General features: G+C 53.1%; 9 protein-coding genes across 9 annotated transcripts; 5 read left to right on the top strand and 4 right to left on the bottom strand.

Moving 5' to 3' along the window:
* Window positions 1–522: 522 nt before the first annotated feature.
* NCS57_01232200 (FMN hydroxy acid dehydrogenase domain-containing protein) lies at window positions 523–2,008 on the bottom strand (the record flags this gene model as incomplete). Its single annotated transcript, XM_053061999.1, has 7 exons — window positions 523–601; window positions 656–732; window positions 783–1,162; window positions 1,217–1,384; window positions 1,437–1,774; window positions 1,822–1,855; window positions 1,915–2,008. 7 exons carry the CDS (start codon window positions 2,006–2,008, stop codon window positions 523–525), a joined length of 1,170 nt encoding a protein of 389 aa, XP_052908527.1.
* Window positions 2,009–2,513: 505 nt separating this feature from the next.
* On the top strand, window positions 2,514–4,346 carry NCS57_01232100 (MFS domain-containing protein; the record flags this gene model as incomplete). Its single annotated transcript, XM_053061998.1, has 6 exons — window positions 2,514–2,607; window positions 2,659–3,459; window positions 3,510–3,681; window positions 3,730–3,870; window positions 3,918–3,982; window positions 4,033–4,346. 6 exons carry the CDS (start codon window positions 2,514–2,516, stop codon window positions 4,344–4,346), a joined length of 1,587 nt encoding a protein of 528 aa, XP_052908526.1.
* Window positions 4,347–5,123: 777 nt separating this feature from the next.
* On the top strand, window positions 5,124–6,354 carry NCS57_01232000 (uncharacterized protein; the record flags this gene model as incomplete). The annotated part of the gene is made up of 3 exons (XM_053061997.1): window positions 5,124–5,211; window positions 5,262–5,849; window positions 5,900–6,354. The coding sequence occupies 3 exons, from the start codon at window positions 5,124–5,126 to the stop codon at window positions 6,352–6,354; spliced, it is 1,131 nt and encodes a 376-aa protein (XP_052908525.1).
* A 2,429-nt stretch (window positions 6,355–8,783) lies between these two features.
* NCS57_01231900 (uncharacterized protein) lies at window positions 8,784–12,150 on the top strand (the record flags this gene model as incomplete). Its single annotated transcript, XM_053061996.1, has 3 exons — window positions 8,784–11,022; window positions 11,075–11,446; window positions 11,513–12,150. 3 exons carry the CDS (start codon window positions 8,784–8,786, stop codon window positions 12,148–12,150), a joined length of 3,249 nt encoding a protein of 1,082 aa, XP_052908524.1.
* Window positions 12,151–12,478: 328 nt separating this feature from the next.
* NCS57_01231800 (uncharacterized protein) lies at window positions 12,479–13,825 on the bottom strand (the record flags this gene model as incomplete). The annotated part of the gene is made up of 3 exons (XM_053061995.1): window positions 12,479–13,553; window positions 13,608–13,696; window positions 13,748–13,825. 3 exons carry the CDS (start codon window positions 13,823–13,825, stop codon window positions 12,479–12,481), a joined length of 1,242 nt encoding a protein of 413 aa, XP_052908523.1.
* Window positions 13,826–14,320: 495 nt separating this feature from the next.
* On the top strand, window positions 14,321–17,341 carry NCS57_01231700 (Pre-mRNA-splicing factor ATP-dependent RNA helicase-like protein cdc28; the record flags this gene model as incomplete). The annotated part of the gene is made up of 1 exon (XM_053061994.1): window positions 14,321–17,341. One exon carries the CDS (start codon window positions 14,321–14,323, stop codon window positions 17,339–17,341), a length of 3,021 nt encoding a protein of 1,006 aa, XP_052908522.1.
* A 70-nt stretch (window positions 17,342–17,411) lies between these two features.
* On the bottom strand, window positions 17,412–18,373 carry NCS57_01231600 (P4Hc domain-containing protein; the record flags this gene model as incomplete). Its single annotated transcript, XM_053061993.1, has 2 exons — window positions 17,412–17,737; window positions 17,788–18,373. 2 exons carry the CDS (start codon window positions 18,371–18,373, stop codon window positions 17,412–17,414), a joined length of 912 nt encoding a protein of 303 aa, XP_052908521.1.
* A 425-nt stretch (window positions 18,374–18,798) lies between these two features.
* NCS57_01231500 (uncharacterized protein) lies at window positions 18,799–19,722 on the bottom strand (the record flags this gene model as incomplete). Its single annotated transcript, XM_053061992.1, has 2 exons — window positions 18,799–19,253; window positions 19,305–19,722. The coding sequence occupies 2 exons, from the start codon at window positions 19,720–19,722 to the stop codon at window positions 18,799–18,801; spliced, it is 873 nt and encodes a 290-aa protein (XP_052908520.1).
* A 2,284-nt stretch (window positions 19,723–22,006) lies between these two features.
* Window positions 22,007–23,886, top strand: NCS57_01231400 (uncharacterized protein; the record flags this gene model as incomplete). The annotated part of the gene is made up of 7 exons (XM_053061991.1): window positions 22,007–22,326; window positions 22,377–22,578; window positions 22,631–22,672; window positions 22,723–22,870; window positions 22,920–23,025; window positions 23,074–23,433; window positions 23,481–23,886. 7 exons carry the CDS (start codon window positions 22,007–22,009, stop codon window positions 23,884–23,886), a joined length of 1,584 nt encoding a protein of 527 aa, XP_052908519.1.
* Between the last annotated feature and the right edge of the window lie 107 nt (window positions 23,887–23,993).

Genomic DNA, 23,993 nt, shown 5'->3' with positions numbered 1-23,993 from the left:
CCCGGATTTGACTCGGCCATGACTCGGCCCATGGCTATCGCGACTTGCACCTGTGCCCCCACCCCTTGAAATGCGGGGGATTAGCGGAGCCGACGATGCTCTCTGCTGTAAGCTGGTGACGTGCATTCGGGAAAAGGGTTTGCGCGTTCGTAGTAGCGTAACCGATAACGTTACGTTGGCAACGGTTCCCGAGATGTTAGAGGTGCTGAGGAGTCAAAGATGTGAGGATGGACATGGCCGAGAAATACCGACATCGGCGATAAGAGCAAATCTACGCAATTGACTTTCCGTTTAGTGTTGCTGGATTTGTACGATGATACGAAGGAAACATGAAGTTCATATGTAACTTGGATAGGCTCTCAACGGAAACGCATCTCACCCGAAAGCTATTCAAGAGACAGCGGTTTCTTCTGTGCATATGTACAAGTGGGAAATAATAGTCTAATTCCCCAATATAGAGTTCTCGATGATCTATTGGCAATATTCTACAATGTTGCGTATCTCCTCCACCCAAAGACACTTCTACAGCTTTGACAGAATGCCCGTCTCCGTCTGCAGTATCGACAGATGGCCCTTGTTGATATCCTTGATCGTCTTGCATCTGTATTATGGTTAGTTCCAAGTCAGTCTCGTCAACATGGGATATAGCACTCACCCTGCCAGAGACATGGCAATCTTGAACTCGTCGTGGAGGAGGTTTACTGCAAGCTTGACGCCCTCAGCTCCGTCATACTGTTTCTTGATCAGTCTTTGCACTCTTTGTAGTCACCCGGATAACTCACTGCTAAGCCCCATATGGGAATGCGTCCGGCAAAGCAGAAATCTGCACCCAGGGCAATCGCCTTGAAGATGTCTGTTCCACGTCGGATACCACCGTCAACGGCGATCTTGATCTTGCCCTTTGCGACGGGGACACACTCTCGGAGAGCGTCGAGAGTTGCTGGCACGCCGTCGAGTTGTCGGCCGCCATGGTTCGAGATGAGCACTCCAGCCACGCCGTGCCCGATGGCTAGGGCCATGTCCTCAGCGGTGTATACTACTCCCACGTTAGCAATTGCCTGATGCCAATGACCCCGGATATGCTTGCCTCCCTTCAGCCAAATGTCAAGTTTAGTGACACTCTTGACCCAGCCAATTGCCTCTTCCCAACCAATTGAGTCCTCTGCAAGTTTTTGTTAGCTACATCAGCTGCACGACGCCAAGCCAGACTCCTCACCATAACTTAGGTCAGCGGCTTGGTCCACCAGATTGCTAAAGTCGACGTCTGGGAGAATGTTGGGATATCCCATGCCCTTGGGGATGCCGAATGAGTTGCGATACTCATTGAGTCGTCGGCCTAGCATCGGAGCATCCACCGTCATCATGACTGCCTTGTATCCGGCCTCTGCAGGCCAAGTTAGTACCTATGAACAAGCGATCTTCTCATGGCAACGCACTCTCAGCTCGCTCAAGAATCTGTCGAGAGATGGCACGATTCTTGAGGATGCTAAACTGCATGATATAGGGATTGCCTTTTCCCTCGGCAATCACATCCTCCAGTGCACAAGTGGCATATGCCGACAAAGCCATGGGGATGCCAGTCTCGGCCGCAGCTCTTGATGTTGCCACCTCTCCCTCGGGATGGGCCAACTTGTGGGTGGCCGCTGGCGAGAAGCCAAAGGGAAAGGTCACCTTTGTGCCGAATATCTCGGTCGATGTATCAAGGTTGGACACATCCTTCAAGACTCGAGGACGGATCTTGTACCGGTCAAACGCCTTCTCATTGTCGACGACGCTGTATCCGCGGTGAGCAATGGTCAACTAAGAAGTTGAACAACATACGTGATCAAGTCCATGGCACCCTCATTGTAGAACTCTATGAATAAGGTTGTTTGTTAGCTGGAGCTCTGGGGTAGCGGGGATCGTGTTACCCACCCCTGTACGCCCTAGGGAGTTTCTTGGATCCCTTCTCCTTCAAGTCATTGAGACAAAAGATCTCCGAGTTTAGCGTCCTACCGCGGTTGGCCATCTTGACAAGACAAAAGGATCGTGCGACTTGAGTGTGATTGATGGCTTCGAATCGTCCGATGATTGCTCCATTCTAGTTATATCTTCCTGCGCATGTTGTTCTTTATCCAAGCACATCCCTGCTTGAGCCGAGTCAAGGCTGGGTGACTCGGCCCCTCTGATAGCGTTCAGATGCGGGGTATTAGTGCTGCATGAGGGATCCATCGTTTAGCTTTAGTTCCCTGTTCTTATCGCTGAACAAGGTTATGTCTTCCGGACGGTTTCCGTCTGGCTGAGGATGCCTATCTTGGACACCTCGGCCAGGCGGTATCATGGGTATGATAGTGCTTGAGGCGAATGATAGCAAGAGTCATGTTTACTTGACTCAGCTCAAAATCAGCGTCGTAAGGACCAAGGCTTGGCAATTGTATATATGTTGCGGTTGTTGAGGGCTGAGTGTAACCGACATCAGCTTCAGCAGTCAACAAACCAAACGAAGCATCAAAGAACTCAGTCCAGTTGCAGCCATGGATTCATCCGTGTCCCAACCTCGGGGCTTCTTCAAGAATTACCGAGTGTACATTCTCGCAACCGTGTCTTACATGGGATCTCTGCTATTCGGTGAGCTGCCCTAATGAAATTCAATCATCGGCACCTCTAACCTTCTTCTAGGCTATGATGTCGGTGTCATGGGAGGACTCCTCCCTTTCGAAAGCTTCAGGCGAGACTTTGGAATACCAACTGGTTCGTCTGGCTTCGCAGACGGCAGAGTGGCCGAAATCTCTTCTAACGTCGTCTCCTTGTTGACTGCTGGTTGCTTCTTTGGCGCCTTGTCAGCTGCGATTGCGAACGATAGATACGGAAGACGGTATTCTCTCATGGCATACTCGGTCATCTTCCTGTTGGGTGCTGCTTTACAGACCGGTGCCCCGAACGACTTGAGCTACCTGTACGCTGGCAGAGTCATTGCAGGCCTGGGTGTTGGTGGTATGAGCTCCATCACTCCAGTCTTTGTTGCCGAGACCGCTCCGGCAGACGTACGAGGCCGTGTGACTGGTCTCTTCCAAGAGTTCCTTGTCCTTGGTAGCACAATTGCTTACTGGCTCAACTATGGTATCGAGCGAGGCATGCCCGTATCGAGTGCCCAATGGAGAATTCCTCTGGGAGTCCAGATGATTCCCGCCGTCTTCCTCTTCATTGGTCTCATCCCTCTCAAGGAATCCCCTCGTTGGCTGGTGGAGAAGGGTCGAGAGGACCAGGCACTGGCATCTCTGGCTTACATCCGCAATATGCCTGTCGACTCCCACGAGGTGTCTCGCGAGTTCGTCGAGATCAAGACGTCCCTTGACGAAGAGGAAGGGAAGATGCGAGAGGCTGTTTGGAAGGAGTGTCTCAAGCCAGGCGTTAGGAACAGGTTTGCTCTGATCTTTGGCCTGATGCTTTGCCAGCAGCTTACCGGAACCAACTCGATCGGCAAGTACTTTAGAAATCCTATGCAGAACATCAACTGAATGTGATCGTAGGATACTACGCCCCACAGATTTTCCAAACCGTGGGTCTGTCTGGAGCTGATGCTTCTCTGTTCGCCACCGGAATCTATGGCATTGTCAAGTTGATTTTCACCGCCATCTCCCTACTGTTTGTCATTGACAAGATTGGACGACGGTGGGCACATGTTGGTGGTGGAGCGTGGATGTAAGTCGATAACTGAAGTACCGTTGACCTTGGACTAACTGGCGATAGGTCCGCGATGATGTTTATTCTGGCTTCAGTTTTGGCAACTCACCCCCCTAAGGAGGGCGAAGGTGTTTCGTCTGCGTCCATCGCCATGTGTGTCCTCATTTACCTTTATGTTATTGCATACACTGGCTCATGGGGTCCTGGGTAAGACTTCCGTTCTTGAAATATCGAACTTCTGCTGATATTCAAAGTCCTTGGATCTATGCCGGAGAAATCTTCCCAACTCACGTCCGATCTTACGGTGTGGCCTTTGGAGGTAAGAAACCAACTATGCCTTTGAGACTTGAAATGCTGACAAGAAAACAGCGGCAACTCAGTGGTTATTCAACTTCATGGTAACTCGGGTAACCCCCCAGATCATTCATGATATTGGCTGGAAGACCTTCCTCGTTTTTGCTAGTCTGTGCTTTGGGATGAGCGTGTTTACCTTTTTCTTCATGAAGGAGACCAAGGGTTTGACGCTTGAGGAGATTGACCAGCTCTTTGGACTGTCTGATATGGAGCAGTTCCATAACGATGTTGAGAGGAGGATGACCAAGCTGGAGGGACTCGATCCTGTTATGACGACGGCGACGGTTGAGGAGGAAAAGGGGGGTGCTAAGCAGGAGGAGGCCAAGTAGAGGATATCCTGGAGCTCTTCGCTGTAACCTTTCCAAGAAAGAGTAGAAATACAAGCGAACTGAGCTCTCCAGTTGTATCTCGAGATCAAGATATTTACGACTCAAATCAGTTTAGGTTGAGGCGTACGGCGAAGTGGGCTACCTCGCGGTACCTTGCATGACCCTGAAACTCTCTGTATACAGATCAAATATGAGTGTCTTGCTGCCTGGAAACTTGATAAGATGCCACGGAAAAAAGTAACGACATGTAGAAAAGTCCTCAAACACTCGAAAAGAGCTGATTCTATGATTCTACTTAATCTTGATGGCTGTGAATTGGCATCGTCACGCCGCGTCCTCCGTAAGCTCGGCTCGGCGCGACTTTATCCCACCACAACGGAACTCCACCAATCAGCGCGTGGACCCTGCGGCGCCTCAGCTTCAGGGGACGCTTTTAGTTGACTTGTCCTTTCTGATTGCGGCCGTGGAGCGCATTCAAGGCGACCCAGAACCTACGACATTCATTGGGAATTCTCCTCCACCAGACACACGTGGCCGATAACCGAACGGATATAGCTTCCAGGCCACTGAGACCCGTTCCAATTGCTTCCTCAAATCGTCACTCCTTTATAGAGGCATGCGGTGCTGAGAATCGACTGGCGCTCTTTGTCGATAAGCGACTCCTTGGACGCTTTGCGACCACTTTGGAACTACGACGACGATCACGACCCCACGACCTCTTTTTTCGAATCCGTTGTATATACATGAAAGCTAGCAGGGCTAGGAATCTTGGTTAACATGATGAACGGCGTTGAGAAGCCAGTCCTCGACGAGGACGCCTTCGGCGCAAAGGCTGGAAGCATGGTCAGCGCTTTTGACGCTTTCCGTACGTCGTCTCTTGCTTCTGCACCTTTGCCCGCGCTGACATTGAAACAGCCAAGTCGAAACCTCAATATATCCAACGAACCTCGGGCGGCGGAAAATGGACAGTCGCCGTGTCCATCATCTCCTTGATCCTCATCTGGGGTGAGGTCGCCAGGTGGTGGCGCGGCGCCGAGTCTCACAACTTTGAGGTCGAGGCGGGTGTTGGTCGTGAGCTGCAGATCAATCTCGACATTGTGGTGCGAATGCAGTGCGATGATATTCACGTAAACGTGCAGGACGCATCGGGCGATCGAATCATGGCTGCGAAGCGTCTCCATCGCGACAAGACCCTCTGGTCGCAGTGGGTTGACAGCAAGGGCATGCACAAGCTTGGACGGGACAGCCAGGGCAGGGTCGTTACTCAATCTGGCTGGAACGACTTGGGTTACGAGGAGGAGGGTTTCGGTGAGGAGCACGTCCACGACATTGTTGCGCTCGGCAGGAAGAAGGCCAAGTGGGCAAAGACGCCCAAGGTCAAGGGCCGTGCTGACAGCTGTCGTGTCTACGGAAGCTTGCACTTGAACAAGGTGCAGGGTGATTTCCACATCACAGCTCGAGGTCACGGATATATGGGCAATGGCGAGCATCTCGACCACAAGAGTGAGTTATGCCCAGAGATAAGGCTGCTCATAAGCTGACAATCATCACAGACTTCAACTTTTCGCACATCATCTCGGAGTTGTCCTATGGCCCCTTCTATCCCTCGCTCGTCAACCCCCTCGATGGCACTGTCAACGCCGCCTCGGACAACTTTCACAAGTTCCAGTACTACCTCTCCATTGTGCCTACTGTGTACAGCGTGGGATCCAAGTCCATTCTCACCAACCAATACGCTGTGACCGAGCAGAGCAAGTCTGTCAACGAGCACTACATTCCTGGAATCTTCTTCAAGTACGACATTGAGCCTATCCTGCTGACGGTTCACGAGAGCCGTGATGGTATCCTGACCTTCCTGGTCAAGATTATCAACATTGTGAGCGGCGTGCTTGTCGCCGGACACTGGGGCTTCACCATCAGCGACTGGGTGAAGGATGTTATCGGCCGAAGAAGGCGCAGCAGTGGTGGCGTTGGTGTCCTGGGAAACAAGGAGGGTTTTGATGAGTAGATTACCATTGTGATAATGGCCTACATGTATTAGAAACGCATGCAGTGAGAGAGCCAAGAAGAGGGAGTTTGGGCTTGGAGGTTGTGCATATCTGCCGCTACGGAGTTTAGGTTAAAACATGGGGTTTGGTTTCAGCATTATAAAGAGGATTGACAGCCATTGCACGCGCCATGATCAATTGTTGACCTGTTGACAGCCAGATACGGGCCTGCTACAAGCATATGTGAGCTCGAGCTCGGTGTTCTTACAGCTGTCCTTTGATGCGGGGAGCGCGGCTTTGAGCTTAGCACGTTCCTCGTCTCATCGTCTATTGGTAAGCTCCCTGCAGCTTAGTTGAGGCTGAGTTCAAAGTGAATGGCCTCTTTCTGCATCTCAGACTTTATCAACTAGCACCAATAAAATGAGGCGGTGCACTTTCGCCCCGTTATCGTCGTATCAAACCACCGCCATGCTGGTGATGCAGCACGATGAAAGGAAACGGACAGGCATGGAATATTCCAGTCATGGGGACAAGCTGCATCAGACACGGCATAGCGTCGTACTACGGAGAAAGGCCCATCGTGGCCAGACCCTTGAGGCACCAGGGCATCTCGTAAGGCTATCTGCGCTCGGTTCCTGTCAGTCAGGAAGAAAATTCCCATCCGGACTGGCCGGGTAGTCACCATCATGTGGCACAAGACAAAGGGCGTCTGGTGACTCAAAATCTAAGGGTCTGCGTAATCGTGCCGTGTCTTTTGGGATTTCTGGTAATATGCATGCCTGCAGCCGAAAGCGGAGCCGAGTCCAGACGATGTCCCCTTTTTGTTTTTGTTTTGAAATTTTTCGTTTTGGTTCCTTGGCTATATGAGTTGTCCTCGAGGCGAACGAGGGACCTTGGACTCGAAGAAAAATAAGAACCAAGGACGGAGGATGTTTCTGTTCTGTCGACTCGGCATGACGGGGCGGCAGGGGTTTCAAGAGGTGGGGCATACCCATGGCAGACTATGACGACACCGGCATAAAAGAAGGAGAGAAAAAAGAATGGAAGTGGAGGGTGGGGTTTTCCATCCCGGGACCTTGGGGCATGTTAGTGACGAAATGTTTCCTTCATGGGCCAAGGACGAGGGACGATGGAGGCCAAGGTCAAGGTTCGTTTCGGTCCGGAGCGTTGAAGGGAGAAAAGGGAAGCTTCTTTTCTTTTTCCGCCTCATTCCATTACCGAGGGTTCCTGAAGCTGAAAGAATGCGGGAACTGTCCCTGTCGATGAAGCGCACTTTGTTGGCTGGGTCACCAGGCTCTCCGAGTTTGACTCTCTAGATCCCGAGATGGAGGGCACCTACGAGACCAACTGAGCGACCCATGTGATGGGGTCCCAGGAGAGCTTGTTTCTTTTTCGTTACTGCACTCAACTTTCAGGTTTGTTGGGCTTTGTGCTGAGACAGGAGCCACGCCGGCAAGGCTGGACCTCTTTGGCCTGGTCTTGACCTCAAGCTGGCGTCAATAGCGAGGTGGAACAAGGGGTCAGCATTGGAGTTTCGGCTGACGAGTGAAGCCCAATGAACAAAGGAATCGAGACCACGAATGCTTCTGCTGCTGGTGGCTGTTGCTGTTATTGTTTAGGTACAGTACTTCGTAGTCTTTGCGCTGAGTGAGGCTCTATCCGAAATGGCAACCAAGCAAACTCCAGGTTTTCCCTGGCACGACGTGTAGATCACCATCTCAGAAGATTCAAGCCCGAGATGTCGACGCCCTACTCCCGTCTGTGTCCCAATCACCGCGAGTACCGTCCAGCGACCAAGCCAAAGAGCCCAACGAGAAAGCTCCCTTGCTTTGCATCTGTGCTCTCGCCCCGGGGTAAGGTTGCATGGCTTTGCTCAGCCAGAGCCTTGATTGGGTCCTTGGCTGCCTGGCCTCGACGCCCAGCTCATCAGCCGGGCAGAACCAAGAGACCTTCTGCCATCCATCTCAGGTCGACGGCCAATCCCATGGCCTCCCGCATTGCACGGTAGCATCATCTTCCATCATAGCCACTGCGGGCCTGGCCTTTCTGCTTGCCAGGCCGCGAAGCGCCCCCTGCAAGTCTCGTCGCCGCCCACTGGAGCTTGCTGTGCTTCTGGGCTCCACTCCCGCTGGGCTTCAGGCCGGTCCTGCGCCGGGTTAGGCCCCACGCCCCGCCTGGCCTGGTTTCTTGTTAGACCAGCCTTTCTTTCCGGTTCCTGCTCGACATCACTCACATCCACCACTACGACATCTCTCTTCCGTCATCGTTCCCAACTGTTCCTCCTTTTCCCCTCATACAAACTCTAGATTTCGCTGTTTCTGCACTTTGGGCGTTTTCCATCAAACCCTCGATTGCCTCACCATCCCTATATCGAACCGCCTTCTTTTGCTTGACTCGTACTGCAACTACACCACATAGCCCTCATCTGACCCCCCTGTCATCCCCCGCGATGGGTGAAGTCTACAGAGACACTCGCGTCTACCGTGAGTGGGATCGGGATGACAGCTCCTCGGACGACGAGCGCGTTCGCAAGACCACAATCCGACGATACAAGGTCACACCTAGTAGGACTGATCGAACCGAACGAGTATCCGAGTTTGACGATGGACGCTCCCGCGCCTCCCATTATGGTCGCACCTCGGGTGACCTGCTCGAGGAAGACCGTCGTTCCTATGCCGCGGACCGCCCTCGCTCTGCTTTCGAGTCCTATGCTGGAGCCCCTTCTCACGCCAGTCACTATGAGGATCGTGGCCGGGACCAGGCCCCGAGATCCTACGTTTACGAGAAAGAGATCGAGAGAGAGACTTATCCTCCACCACCGATGCCCGTTCCTCCGCCTGCACCTGTTTCCGCAGCTCCCACGCCTGCGCCCGTAGCTGTAGCTGAGCGACCCCGTACGACCACTTTTGAGAAGGAAATGGATCGCGACTGGGAGCGACGTTCCCGGTTTGATGGCCCACCTTTTGAGGATGACGTCAGAGTTGAGAAGCGCATCGAGCGTCGCGACGACGGCGAGTACCGCATCGAGAAGCGGGTTGAAGAGCACGTCGACGATACTCACGGCTGCGAAGTCGAGCGATACCGCAAGGAGACAGAATATTACACCCCCTATGATCCTCCGCCGCCTCCTGCCCCCGTCGTCATTCGACAGCGCGCTCCTGAGCCGCAAAAGATCATCGTCCAGGAAGCCCCTCCCCCGGCCCCTGTCATCGTATCGCCGCCCCCCCGTCAAGATCCTGGCGTGGTAGTGATCCGTGAAAAAGAACCTCAACGTCAGATTATCAGGAGGGAGGTGCAAGTTCCGGCTCGCCCTCAGGAAGAGGAGTATTATTACCGTCACGAGCGTCGGGATTCCCGACACAAGGATTACGCCATTGAGCGATATGATCGGCGGCGCCGTGAGTACGATCACTACAGCGACGACGACGACTACTATGTGCGACGCACAGTTGTGCGCCGTCGCGAGCGCAGCGAGAGCCCTCATCACAAGAGATACCTCGCCGAGGGTGCCCTCGCTGGTGCTGGTGTCACAGCATTCCTCAACAGCCGCCGTGATTCCTATGGTGACCTGCCAGAGCATCGTGGGCGCAAGGTGATTGCTGGAGCTGCTCTTGGAGCTCTCGGCACCGAAGCCCTACGACGAGCTCGCAGCGCTTATGAGGACCGATGGCATGACGATGATCACTCTCCTGACCGTCACTCCCGCCTCAAGCAGGGTCTCGGGCTTGCTGCTGTAGCCCTTGCCGCTGCTGGAGCTGCCAAGTATTACCAGTCCAACAAGATTGAGAAGGAAGAGGCGCACCGAGGCAGAAGCCGTCGTCGTAGCCGTGGCTACTACTCTGGCGATGACTACTCCCGCTCTCGTTCTCGATCAATTATCCGGAGAACCACAACCACAACAAAGAGCACTAGCCGCGGTAGCCGACGCCGCAGTCTCTCGACTGCAGCCAAGGCGGCCTTGGGCACCGTTGCTGCTGCTGGAATGGCCAAGCATCTCCGCAATAGGTCCAAGTCCCGCGGCCGCAGCAGCAGCCGGTCAAGCAGCAGCTCGCGCAGCCGATCTGGAAGCCGCTCCCGCAGCAAGTCCAGGCTTCGTAGGGGCGCCGAGATCGCTGGTGCCGCGGTAGCGGCCAAGGCGGCACACTCCATGTGGAAGCACCACAAGGACAAGAAGGGTGATGACAGCTCTGACAGCAGCGACGATGAGTACTACCGACGGCGCCCCTCGAAGAGCCGTAGCCGGAGCCGGAGCAGGTCCATGGCCAGATCCATTCGTTCAGAGCGCGGGACTGATCCTGAGCTAGGCCCCGTAGTTGAATACGGCACCGATCCCCTCGCAACGCAGCCGCCCCGCCCTGCGTCGCGAGGTTACGAATCCGAGGCGGAGGCGAGACGTAGACGACGCAGACGACGCAACCGGAGCCGCTCGGTATCATCATCTGCGTCGGACCGCAGCAAGAAAAGGAGTAGAAGCCGGCTAGGAGAAATGGCAGCTGCTGGTGCTGCAGCGATTGGTATCAAGGAGTACAAGGAGAAGAAGGATAGAGAGAAGAGGGAGCAAAGGTCAAGGGAACGTCGGCTGGAGCTAGAACGGGAGCGCGAGAGGGAGCGTGAGAGAGAGGCATCTCGAGAGCGTCGTGATCGAGCTGCCAGGTCTCCATCCCGATCCCGAAGCCGCTCCAGGAAACGTGAGCAGTCCCCTTTGGGAGATGACAGTCTTGACTGACAATTATTGACTAGGTTCCGACGCTGACGCCTTTGATGATCGAACCCGCTCACCACCCATGGCATCTGGTGGTGCAGGCTATCCTCCTTATCCCCCTGATCCTTCTCCTCCACCTGGCGGAGCTCCCTTCACACGATTCCCGAACCCTTCTAGCGACTATCAGCCATATGTTCCACAAGACTATACTGGCTATCCACCACCACCACCTCCAGGGCCTCCCAGGGGTTTGTCCACCGGACCCCCTGCCTCTTACAATCCGCCACCACCGCCGCCGGGGCCCCCTGGGCCCCCTCCTCCGCCAGGGCCTCCTCGAACAGGTGGTCCTCTGCCGCCTGACAATGTGAGTGACCCTATCCACGACCTCGGCTTGCGAGGGTTAGACGAGGGTGCGTTAAGCCGTACTACGGAGGAAGTTGGTGTCCGAGAACGAACAAAGGCTGACTCTTTAACAGATATAGACTCTGAGGCGGAGTCCCGCGTAGCCAAGTCGGTGACCTTTATTCCGTTGTCGCCCAAAAGCTCAATGACAATGAAGAGGCACCGTGCGGAAGCGGCGGCCAAGGAGGAAAAGGAGAAACAAGAGCAACTTGCTTTTGATCAGCTTCACGCCCTTGTGCCTTTCAAGCCACGCTCACGAACACGCTCACGTCACCGGCGTTCATCTTCCTCATCATCCTCTTCGTCAGACAACTCTGATACTGGTCGCAAACATCAACCTCGAGGCGATGGATCTAGCTCAGATGATACCGTCGAGATATTGCCTGATCGATTTGATCGACGTGGTGAGCCGTTGGATGGGCGTTCCACCCGCAACCGTGGATGGAAGAGTCGCAGGGGAGATTTCGAATACCGACCTAGGAATCGTGGTGACATGAACGTCAAGGGCGCGTGGCAAGTTGCTGGAACTGACGGTGAATCTGTGGACCGGCTCGTTCGTGGTGTCACTGGGGTGCTAGAAGGCAAACGCAGTTGGCTTGGCTTGCTGGGAGAAGTTTTAGGTGGATTGCAGGGAGCTGATGAGAGCAAGGCGATTGAGGACGGGCGTCATCATGATAGGAGGCGCAGAAGGACGAGGAGGCATTCGGATTGACGACTTAATGACTGTGAATACGTTTCTTGACTCGGTAACGATTTCTTTGGCTGGACATGGCTGATAGTTTCTGGGTTGGGTCGAACTTGACGACACGATGTAACGACTACGTATATCTAACGGCCGATATATAGATTAACTGATGATGTGTGTTTATATGCATGATTGAAGTACTTCTATCACGTTGGATCAACTGTGACTTGAATGACTTTGAATTTGAAACGAAATGCATGTGTTGGTATCCCTTGATATCTACAATGTATAGGACATGGCCTCCTCTTGAAATGATTCAACTCCCCACCCTCTACGCCATCCCACCCAGCTCTCATCATAACTCATCTCGCTGAGGTTGTGCTGTCCTTCCACTATCGGCTTGTAGGTCGACACCGTTCTTTGCCCTCCACTTCTCCCACAGACCCCAGAAGTCGCTCTCCATGCTTGTGTCCATCTGGTCCGGAAGCACTACCTTGTACTCGACGTATAGGTTGCCAAACTCGGTCTTGTGGTAGACGCTGTCACCATCCTCGTGCCAGATGGGCATACCCTCGCCGACTACCGTCTCGATGTGGCCGGGCTGGACGACTTGACCGCGGGGACGTTGTAGACGGACGACGTGTGCGTCGAGATGGGTCAGGTTGCGGGTCCAGCCACCCATCCAGGCTTCGCGGAGGGAGAGGAGTTCGGTCCAGTATAGATCATTGCCCTTGCGGCGGAAGAAGACGCCGTCGACCTTGTCGGGGTTGTTCTCGTGTGAGGGTGCCTGCTCAGTGAGCGTCACGATCAAGTCGCCAGGGACCCAGTCGGGGCTCTCGTCTGCCTCATTCTCGTATACTACGCGGGAGTCGCGGCCGGCCCCACGCTGGATGTTTAGCTGTACGTTTGTAGCCTTTCTCTCGACGCGCTGGCCTTGACAGACGGGGCACTTGTGCTTGATAGTCTTGCCCCTGCCACCACAGGCGTCGCACTTCATGCGCATCTGCTGGAACATGCCCGGCGCGAGCTGTCTCTTGATGGTTCGGACGCCGTGACCGCCGCAGACATTGCAAGAATCAACCTGGCCGTCGGCGCTGCCTGTACCCTCACAGTGCTCGCAGATGTGCTGCTTGTTCCAGGCAAACTCGGTCGTAGCGCCGTTGTAGAAGTCGCGGAGGGAGATCTCGACTCGGACCTCGACGTTGTGGCCTCGAGGTTCGCTAGAGGCTCGTCCCGAGTGGCCGTGGCCACCGAAGAAGCGGCTGAAGAGGTCGAAGGGGTCGTGGCCTCCACCGCCGCCGCCGCCTTGACGGTGCTGCTGGACACCATCGTGGCCCCATTTGTCGTATACTTTGCGTGTCTCTTCGTCGCTTAGGACATCGTAGGCTTCTGAAACCTCGACGAACTTGTCGTGCGCTGTGTTGTCACCGCTTGAGGGAGGTTAGTATGGCATCGAGGCGGAGGGGGGTTATGGAGGGGCATACGGATTCTTGTCAGGGTGGAACTTCTTTGACAGTTGGCGATATGCTTGTTTCAATTGCTTGTTTGAAGCTGATCGGTCAACACCGAGAATCTAGAGATCTGTTAGTTCTGAATGTCTGGTGAGCTCCTCGAGATGTCTTGCCTTGTAGTAGTCCTCGGCGCATACAGCGAGCTGGACCAGAGCTAATAGGACCAAGATGGCCGCTCCGTGGAGCAACATTGCGCCGTCGTGTGCGCAATAAATGAAGCGTTTAAAAAGTTTAAAGAAAGCAGCTTCGAAGGCGACCTCGACGATGAAAGAGCGAAAACCACAGAAGCGACGTGGCGGGAGCGAGAGGCGAGAAGATGACCAAGGACCGGAGAACAAAGAAATCGACTTAGAAATACCAGCGTGTTATCAATGCTTCGTTTGCCTCCAGTTCCAGGCAAGGTACTACCTCTTTCGGGAACGCTATCGGGCTTATCGATCAGCCACCCCTGCATGTGGCGCTTTATCGGAGGATGGTGATTGGAGGATCGGATTAATTATCGGATTATCCTGCAACTAAATTCTTGGGCCTGGACGTCAGCCAACTGCGTCGCGATGGAGCTTGTTCTGCCTGGGGCTGTATCTTCTGCCTTCAGCTTGGTCTACTTGGAATTTCACCGATTCCAGGTATAAAGTTGACGATTCTTTTTGTACTTTTATCACGGTGAAGCTCATCACACAGTCATCATGAGCTCAAAAAAGTACGCTCTCCTCCCTATGGATGAGGATGAGGTCGGCCCTCAAAAAGTCTCCAAGGAGAAGAAGCACAGGCATCGACATCGCGACCGAGACGACAAATCCTCGTCCCGACACTCTAGGTCACGTCGCGATCGCAGTCGCTCGAGGTCTCCCGGTCGAGGATCTTCATCACACCACAGCCGATCTAAGCAGTACCGACGACGCGATGACAAGGCCGACTTTGACGATCGATGGGGAGACGAGGAGCCACCTTCCTCCGAGCCTGAGGAGGAGGAGGAGGAATTTGAGGAGTCGGCTAGCAAGAGGGTGAAGCTGAGTCATGATGAGCCAAAGGAAGAGGACCTTTCCGACGGCGCAAAGGAGGAGTTGGCGCGGAGGAAGGACATTGAAGAGCGCGAAGCTTTCGCGAAGCGACTGAAAGAAAAGGACGACAAGAGATCGAAACACGGCGAAAGAGAGGGAGAATCATCGAGGAGGAAACTCGCCGAGGATGCTGAGGCACGAAACAAGGCGCTTCCCGATATCCGCGAACGATCGCGACAGGAATACCTCAAGAAGCGAGAGGCAGAACGTCTTGCCCTTCTACGGAAGCAGGTCGCCGAGGAGACGGCTGAGTTGAGGAGCGGCGTGCGACTGTCGGAGAAGGAAAAGGCGGAATTTGCCAAGAACAGGGAGATCCTGCGCCTGGCTGAGGAACGCCTCAAGATTGACGACCACCGCGATGGATATATGATGCCCGAGGACTACATCACAGAAAAGGGAAAATTGGATCGCAAGAAGAAGGAGGAGGCACTCTACAAGCGATACGTTGAAAAGGACGAATATGGCCAGGAGAAATTCGTCACCGAGCATGAGGAGTGGGAGCGAGAACAAACCTCGAAGGCCAAGGCGCAGATCCAGCGCGCCGAGAGAGAAAATGAGGACTACGACTATGTGATGGACGAGGAACAGTACATCCAATGGAACCTGGACTCACGGATGGAGGGTGATGACCAAAAGTTGACGAAGGAGCAGCAGTTCTTGGCGGCACAAATCGACGCAGCGGAGAAGAAGGCTCTGACCATCCAGGAGACGAGAAAGAGTTTACCCATTTACCAGTATCGCGACGAATTTCTGGCGGCGTTGGAGCAGTACCAGGTTCTAGTCATTGTTGGAGAGACTGGTAGTGGAAAGACGACACAGCTACCGCAATATCTTCACGAAGCGGGATACACCAAGAACGGCATGAAGGTGGGATGCACACAACCCCGACGAGTGGCAGCCATGAGTGTAGCAGCTCGTGTTGCAGACGAAGTCGGTGTCAAGGTCGGCAATGAAGTTGGATACACGATTCGTTTCGAGGATTGCACCAGCGACAAGACCATCTTGAAGTACATGACTGACGGTATGCTTCTTCGAGAGTTCATGACTGAGCCCGATCTTGGAGGGTATTCTGCGCTGATGATCGACGAGGCGCACGAACGGACGGTGCACACTGACATCTTGCTGGCGCTGGTCAAGGATTTGTCTCGAGAACGACCTGACCTTAAGCTTCTGATTTCTTCAGCCACCATGAACGCCGAGAAGTTTGCGCAGTACTTTGACGACGCGCCCATCTTTAATATTCCCGGTCGACGATACCCTGTGGACATTTACTATACACCTGCCCCTGAGGCCAACTATCTGGCTGCTGCGATTACGACAACGTTCCAGATCCATACCACACAAGGCAAGGGCGACATCTTGATCTTCCTGACGGGTCAAGATGAGATTGAGGCGGCCGAGCAAGAGATTGCGGAAACAGCAAAGAAGCTTGGAAGTCGCATCAAGGAGCTTGTCATCTGTCCCATCTACGCCAACCTGCCATCAGAACTTCAGTCAAAGATCTTTGAGCCGACACCAGAGGGAGCTCGCAAGGTTGTCTTGGCTACCAACATTGCCGAGACCAGTTTGACCATTGATGGTATCGTCTATGTCATTGACCCCGGCTACGTCAAAGAGAACGTTTATAACCCTGCGACCGGCATGTCCAACTTGGTCGTTGTTCCTTGCTCGCGAGCCTCTGCCAATCAGCGGAGTGGTCGAGCTGGACGTGTCGGACCTGGAAAGTGCTTCAGGCTGTACACTAAGTTTGCTTACATGAACGAAATGGATGAGTCAACAACCCCTGAGATTCAGCGAACCAACCTGAACGGCGTCGTGCTTCAGCTGAAGTCGCTAGGCATCAACGAGCTGCTCGAGTTTGAGTTCATGGACCCTCCGCCTACCGAAGCCCTGATTGGGGCGTTGAATCAGCTGTTTGCCCTGCAGGCGTTGAATCACCGTGGAGAGTTGACCAAGCTAGGTCGTCAGATGGCCGAATTCCCTACCGACCCCATGCTCGCCAAGGCTGTGCTGGCTGCAGACAAGGAGGGATGTGTAGAGGAGGTTCTGTCTATCGTCTCGATGCTTGGCGAGGCTTCAGCGCTCTTCTTCCGACCCAAGGATAAGAAGATTCACGCAGACAGCGCTCGCAACCGGTTTACGGTCAAGGATGGAGGCGACCACATTACACTTCTCAACGTGTGGAACCAGTGGGTGGACAGTGATTTCTCTCCTGTCTGGTCAAAGGAGAACTTTTTGCAGCAACGGTCCTTGACTCGAGCACGCGATGTCCGTGATCAACTGGCCAAGCTCTGCGAACGTGTCGAAGTTGCCCCCTCTACTTGTGGAGCGTCCAACCTCCGTCCCATCAAGAGAGCCATCACAGCTGGCTTCTTCCCCAACGCGGCCCGACTACAGAAGAGCGGCGACAGCTACAGGACGGTCAAGAACAACACAACAGTGTGGATCCACCCGAGCAGCGTGTTGATGGCCATTGATCCGCCGGAGAAGATGGTGGTGTATTTTGAGCTTGTGCAGACGACGAAGGAGTACATGCGTAGCGTGATGCCGATCGAGCCCCGGTGGCTTTCGGAGCTGGCACCGCATTTCCATAAGAAGAAGGATATTGAAGCTATGGAGGAGAAGAAAATGCCTAAGCAGCGGTAGATATGAATACGGATATTGCGCCTGCACGCGTCTAATTACAATCTAGCCTATTCCACGTCCCATCATCGTCTTAATCATCTTTGCCTTCTGGTGTTTCTTCATTGTCAGGAACCCATTTGTAGAGAATGTCGGTTCTCATGGTGTACTTTGTACCCTTGAGAACCGTTGCTCCCTCGTGATAGAGACCCTTGTGCTGGAAGATGAGTACGCTGCCTTGCTTGGGGTTCACGTCAAGCCTGTTGTCGCCTCTCATCTCTAGAAAAGAGGTCGCGCCGCCTTCAAGATCCGACTCAGGGTTGTGTTCCTTTGAGTCGTTGAGGTAAAGGTGGACAGTGTAAAAGGTCTCATACTCGATGCCTTCGCCTTCAGTGTAGTAGTAGGGGCCATCGCAATGAGCTGGTCACGGTTAGAGATGTATGGTAGTGATGAGTGAGAGGCTGGCTTACGCTTAAAGTACTGTCCGGGAGTGTATTTGAGATATCGCATTCTCTCGTTGAACCGGCTGAATTTCCATTTTCCTCCGCGCATGTATGGATCAGGTGGGATGACGGCCAAGAGCTCACGTAGCCCTTCAGCTTGTGCGCACCGTTCCCAGAGTCGATCGACTATAGTTTGCTGGTCCCAGATGATACGGTCACTCTCACGATATCCCGGCGCTGGAGCCTCCCACCCAGCGCCGAGGTTCACCAGCGCCGGTCTCCACGCTGAAGAGCCTTCTGGTCGAGGCACAGAGGCCTCAGCGAGAGACAGGAGCTCACGGCATTCTTGGGGAGATAGGACGTTGTCAAGGATGAGGGCGGTGTGGCCCTCATACTGAGGTAGAGGAGATGAGGCAAAGTCGATGTGATGAGATGTTATCGGGGCGGCGGGAGGAGTAGTGAGGAATGAATCTGGGATAACAACATCGCTGCTGGTGTATTTTACTTGACGGGGTAGATCTTCCATCTTGGATGGGTTTCTGGGTTTTATGACAAAGGAAGATGATGAAGAGGAGGAGGTGATGCCAAGCTTGGAGGCGAGGTTGGAGAGCATGGTTTTAATGCTGACTGTTGAAACAAGGACTTGATTTGCAAGGATTTTCAACGCAGGAACCCGAATCAGCTTAATATATAGGTAAAATAAACAAAAAAGGACACTTCTTTTTGCAGCCTAACACCCAGGCCCTCTTGTTTACATTGTTGCCTACGACTTGGAGCTATCACGAGCGTAAGCGTGGCTGTGTGGGGAACAGCCACCACCAGAAGATGCGACTAGGCTTTTCACGATTGCGAACCATGGGATTGGTGGACAAGGCGTTTTCTGGGGGTTATAATTGATATTTTGGGGGGTGCTATTTCCGGGGTATGTAAGTTGGTTTTTATTTAAATAATATGGATGCATTATGACTTGCGGAACGCTCAACAACTAATTCCACCCAGAGAGGGATTGACCAGAATAAGAACATGCTAACCAACCATTTAGTCCTGTCGTGACCTGTCACTGACCGAATATCCCGGAAGCTCAGCAGGCGCCGATTCGGCCGGCATCTCTGCCTTTGGTGCCGGCTGGTGATCATCTTTGTATCCGTTCTCAACCTCGGGGACAACCCTGGAGCGATCGAGGGCGTCCTTCTTTGCCTTTCGGAGAAAAAATATAAGCCAGACACCAAGACCGCCGAGGAGAAATCCTCCGATCGAACCGCCGATGGCTCCGCCTAGGAGCGCGGGGCTTGGGCCCGAGTCTGAGTCGGAGTCCTTGTCTGCCGGCCCCGTCTCGTTTGGTGATGTGGATGCGGTGGTGCTGGTCCCTTCGTCTTTGGTGGTTGGCGTTGTTTCTTGGCTTGATGATGTTGTAGTTGCTTCAGAGGTTTCAGTTGACTGTGTAGACTGGACCGACTTTGTTGCCGCAAGGATAGTTGTAAGGACAGAAGGTTCTTCTCATAGTCAGCAACAGGAATCAATAGGTCTGGACAACATGTACTTACCCGAGAAGGTGAGGGCCTTGGACTCATCCTTACAGACATTGGCATTTTGGCTCCTAGGACAAAAGAACCGATCCGTATACCCCTGACACCTCGTCACGTCGGTGCCTCCGGCTTCCTCCCCCTCGGCGTCGGTGCAGAAGTTGGGACACTCGCTGCTAGACCAGTCCTGGTTTGTACAGCTGCCACGGGCGAACCTGCCCGTGCCTGCGTACTCGACGAACTGGCACATGCCCGTCGAGACGCAGATGTAGCCCTCGGCGCAACAGGCGGAGACTTCAGCATCTGGTTTGCATGGCACGTCCCGGAGGGCATCTCCGCCGTCTGGGTAGTAGCATTGAGCGTGTACTAAGGTTGCCAAGAGGGCTATGGCAAGGATGAAGCGAGAAGAGGCCATTTTTCTTGCTGTCGTGATGAGCATGGCTGAGGAGTGAATGTGTAGAGTTGAAAAGAGTGTATGAGCGAGCGAGAGAACGAGAAGAAGATCAACGGGGCGGAGCGAGGAGATTGCATCCAGGGAAAAAGACCCTCCATCTAGACAATCTTATGAAAAGAAGCACAGGCACTCTTGTAAATGAAGGCATTGGCTCGAGACGGCTCATGGGTATCCGCTCTCGGCGCAGCTGAATGGAGGAGAGCGGCAAATGGAGCCCAATTCGGCAATCTTCAAGCTTATTTTTATAGGGAGAACCTTGTCTCGACACAACGGCTGAGATGGGGCCTTCTTGATTCATCCAATCGTAGGGGAGCATAGGGGACTTTAGAACAATGTTAATTTTGCTTGTTGGATTGTTGTGGCTGCTCTGCGTGCTGGGTCTGCGAGATGTGAGACGTGCTATGACACTTGGCGGGGGATATGTCTGAATCGCCTCAAGATGTGTTTTGTTTGGCCTCATATTTCCGCTGGAAGGACTTTTGGCCGTCAAATATACTTTCTGTCATTTTCCGATCGAGGCTAGAGTCATCATCAAACCAGAGCTGGTTCGTGAAGCTTAAGTACTAGCCGCCCTCGTGCCCGGGTGTTGATCTTGAGTTGTGAGTCCCTGATCAGTCCTTCTGGAGTGAGAATCGGTACTTGGACTTGAGCGCGTAGTGGAAGGCGTGTTCGATGTATATGAGACTTCGTCAAAATTCTTGGGATCGTCCAAGTCATCGCTGATAATGTGTGGTACCGGGAGGAGCATGATGTCCGCCTTTAGCTCGAGGCGAATGTGAACCTGAACAAGGACAAAGATGAAGTAATATTCAATATCTGAAAATATATCCTTTATAATATCTGGACTTTGTGCTTTGTTAGTAACATGATATGGTTTGATGGGTATCTATGCGGACGACGTGGCAGGGCCATTTTTCGAATGGCACTGGCGGACCAGAGATGCTCATTTGGGAGAAGCTGCAAGTAGCTGCAACCGATGAAAGCACTGAGAATGAGCGTTGGCCTTTGATTCATCGCCCGACTTCAACAATCGGATAGCTGAAGTGCTGGTGTAACCATCGCCACCCTGGACCTGGTAGGTTATGGTGCTGGGCCGTTGGAAGCGTGGCTGCAATCGGTGCTCGTAGGTCTTGGAGGATCGGGGATCGATGGAATCAATACTGGATGGCGCAAAAAGATGGAAGTTTGATGAAAAGAGAAAACTGTTAGTTCTCGCAAGTGAGCAGAGCATCGACTTGATGCGCCTGGACAGATGATTCTGCAGCCGACCTGAACTGCGTGATAGACATGAACTGCGTGTCTTGCGCCATCATCAACCTCATTGTCGCCTTGAACAATGACACTTGAGAATTGACATTTCCGAAAACATGTGCTCATCGAATGCTCCTTCGGTGCTCGCTACGAACGGCGCGTGGGATGGACTCGACGTAAGCGAAGGCGACAATTTCGTTCCATTCCTTCTCGATGGTTGAAGAACGAGGTTTGGGACGAGCTCGGCTTAAGAAGCATTCTCGGAAAGCGACGGCGAACGTGGATATGGATCCTGGCATGACCTGAAATGCAAATGCCTGGAGTCGACGTAGGGCTTAGCTTGGATAAAACCGTTCGAGCCAAGACGGGAGCTTATGGTCTTGGGAGACAGGGGTTCATTAAAGAGCCTCCTGTTGAACATCTCGTGAGTATTTCAAGAAGAGAGTCAAGGGCAATGTTGTCAACTGGTGAAAGAATGGCGACATCGTTTGTGTTTAAATACAGGCTGCCATATGGTTCAAGGTCCCAGTTTTCAGAGCAATCTATTACCTACATTCTCCCGGTCGATTGGAAACGGAGCACGGGGCACACGAGCTTTTCCTCACAAGATCGGCCCGTATATGCTACGTGTGTGGCTACGGCACGGCCGAGCCGACCATCGCTGTGACGTTACCAAAGGATCGGAGCCCTAGCAGAGCCTGCAGAGGTGTTAGCTACTGCCTGGTGATCCCTGGTCTTTTACTGCACCTTCCGCCTTCTGTCTAGCGGATGGAGTGACGATCGCATCTGACACGGTCCGTTACATAACGAACCATGTCTTGGAGGTTACTTGAAGTGCAATCTGGGATATCTGTGTGGGTTTGCCTCTGAGCACGCAATTCCTCGTGCCCTGCCTTTTTGGGCGTTGGAAATGGGGATTTTCAAAGTCAAATACATGAGTGTTTCCGACGACAACATGGAGTTCAATATCACGGTCCAGACTCTGACATGTCTTTTATTGTTTAACTGATCAACAACCATGGCAATAAACAACCCAGACTCAAAAGATCTCGGCAAAGATGATGTCGAAAACTCGGCAGCCCATGTTGGCCGGGGTCCGACCCAGTCTGACCTGCTGCGTCGCTCGCTCTCGGCGCGCCAGGTCCAGATGATTGCCATCGGAGGCACGATCGGTACTGGTTTGTTCCTGGGCACGGGAAAGTCCCTGGCCACTGGCGGACCGGCCTCTATTCTCATCGCGTATGCCATTGTGGGCTGCATCGTGTTTACCACCATGTTGAGTTTGGGAGAGATGGCTGCTTTTATCCCCGTCGCTGGTAGTTTCTGTACTTTTGCTGGGTTAGTAAAAGTTTGATGTTCGAGGTGATTGGACACTGACGGATGAGTAGACGCTTTGTTGATGATGCTTTTGGCTTTGCTCTCACATGGAACTACTGGTTCAACGATGCCGTATCCACAGCCTCTGACCTGGTCGCTCTGCAACTCATTCTGCAGTACTGGACCGACAACTTTCCGGGATGGGCTCTCAGTTTGATCTTTTGGGTTGTGTTGATTGGCGTCAATATTATTTCTGTGCGAGCATATGGCGAGGTACGTCTGAGGCATGGGCTTAGCATGTGGACTCTTTACTTACAAGTTGCAGCTTGAGTATTGGCTTAGTTTACTCAAAGTCATCACCATTGTTGTAAGTATTGGAATGACAATTATCAAACAATGGTCGCTAATATTCCCCAGGTCTTCATTGTCATGGGCATTGTTGTCAATTGTGGTGGAAATGTTGACGGAAGATACATCGGAGGTGAAAACTGGCACCTCCCAGGTGCCCCCTTCGTGGGCGGGATCGGTGGCTTTGCCTCTGTCTTTGTCACCGCCTCATTTGCCTGTAAGTGCCCTGGCCAATACGTGCCAATGGCGTCCGCTAACGCCAACAGACGGAGGAACCGAGAGTATCGCCATCACGGCTGGTGAAACCAAGGATCCTACTAGGAACCTTCCCAAGGTGGTCAAGAATGTCTTCTGGCGTATTATCCTTTTCTAGTATGCTATCCACAATGTTATCTATTGTCTGGATGCTAACATTCGCAGCCTCCTCTCAGTTCTCCTGATCGGCCTCAACGTCCCATACACCTACCCCGACCTCGACTCCAAGGAAACCCGCACCTCACCCTTTACCATCGTCTTCGAGATGACCGGCGCCCGCGCTGCAGGAAGTGTTATCAACGCCGTCATTCTAACAAGTGTCCTCTCCGCTGGAAACCACGCACTCTTCGCTGGCGTGAGACTGATGTACACCCTGGCTTTGGAAGGCCATGCACCCAGGGTGCTGGGAAGATTGAACCGAAACCAAGTTCCCTGGATAGCTGTCCTTGTAACTGGAGCCGTTGCTGGCCTCTGCTTTGGCTCGAGCTTTATCGGCGCTGGCCAACTCTGGTCTTGGCTACAGAAGTGAGAATCCCCATACTATCATCTTGCACTCTTCTAACACCTCGCAGCATCGTCGGCGTGTCCAACCAGCTGAGTTGGATCTCCATCGGCATCACATCCATCCGCTTCCGCTCCGCCCTCAAAGTCCAAGGCAAAACCCACCTCCTCCCCTTCCGCAACTGGACCTACCCCTACGGCCCATGGTTTTGCGTTATTCTCAACAGCTTCCTAGTCCTGGTGCAAGGCTGGAGCTGCTTCAGCCCCAAGTTTGACGGTGTCAGCTTTGTCAGCTTCTACATTGAACTTCCCATCATGCTGATCATGTACCTGGTGTGGAAGTTTGTTAAAAAGACAAAGACTGTTAAGCTGGAGGAGATGGATCTTGAGACGGATACTTATACTATTGAGGAGAAGGTTGAGGAGGAGACAGGGTGGAAGGCCAAGGTTAAGAATGTGATTACTTGGTTGTTCTAGATGTTTACGCAGTGGAGGAAGATGTCTCTAGTTAGATGAGACCAAGACGTCTGATTATCCCGTATTATTATAATGTATACCAAGCCTATTTCTTTCAATGCCGTAAT

This window comes from Fusarium keratoplasticum, chromosome 10, assembly GCF_025433545.1.
Source record: "Fusarium keratoplasticum isolate Fu6.1 chromosome 10, whole genome shotgun sequence".
Taxonomy (NCBI): Eukaryota; Fungi; Ascomycota; class Sordariomycetes; order Hypocreales; family Nectriaceae; genus Fusarium; species Fusarium keratoplasticum.
The sequence above is the reverse complement of the archived record's forward strand: the minus strand, read 5'-3'. Positions and strand labels throughout refer to the sequence as shown.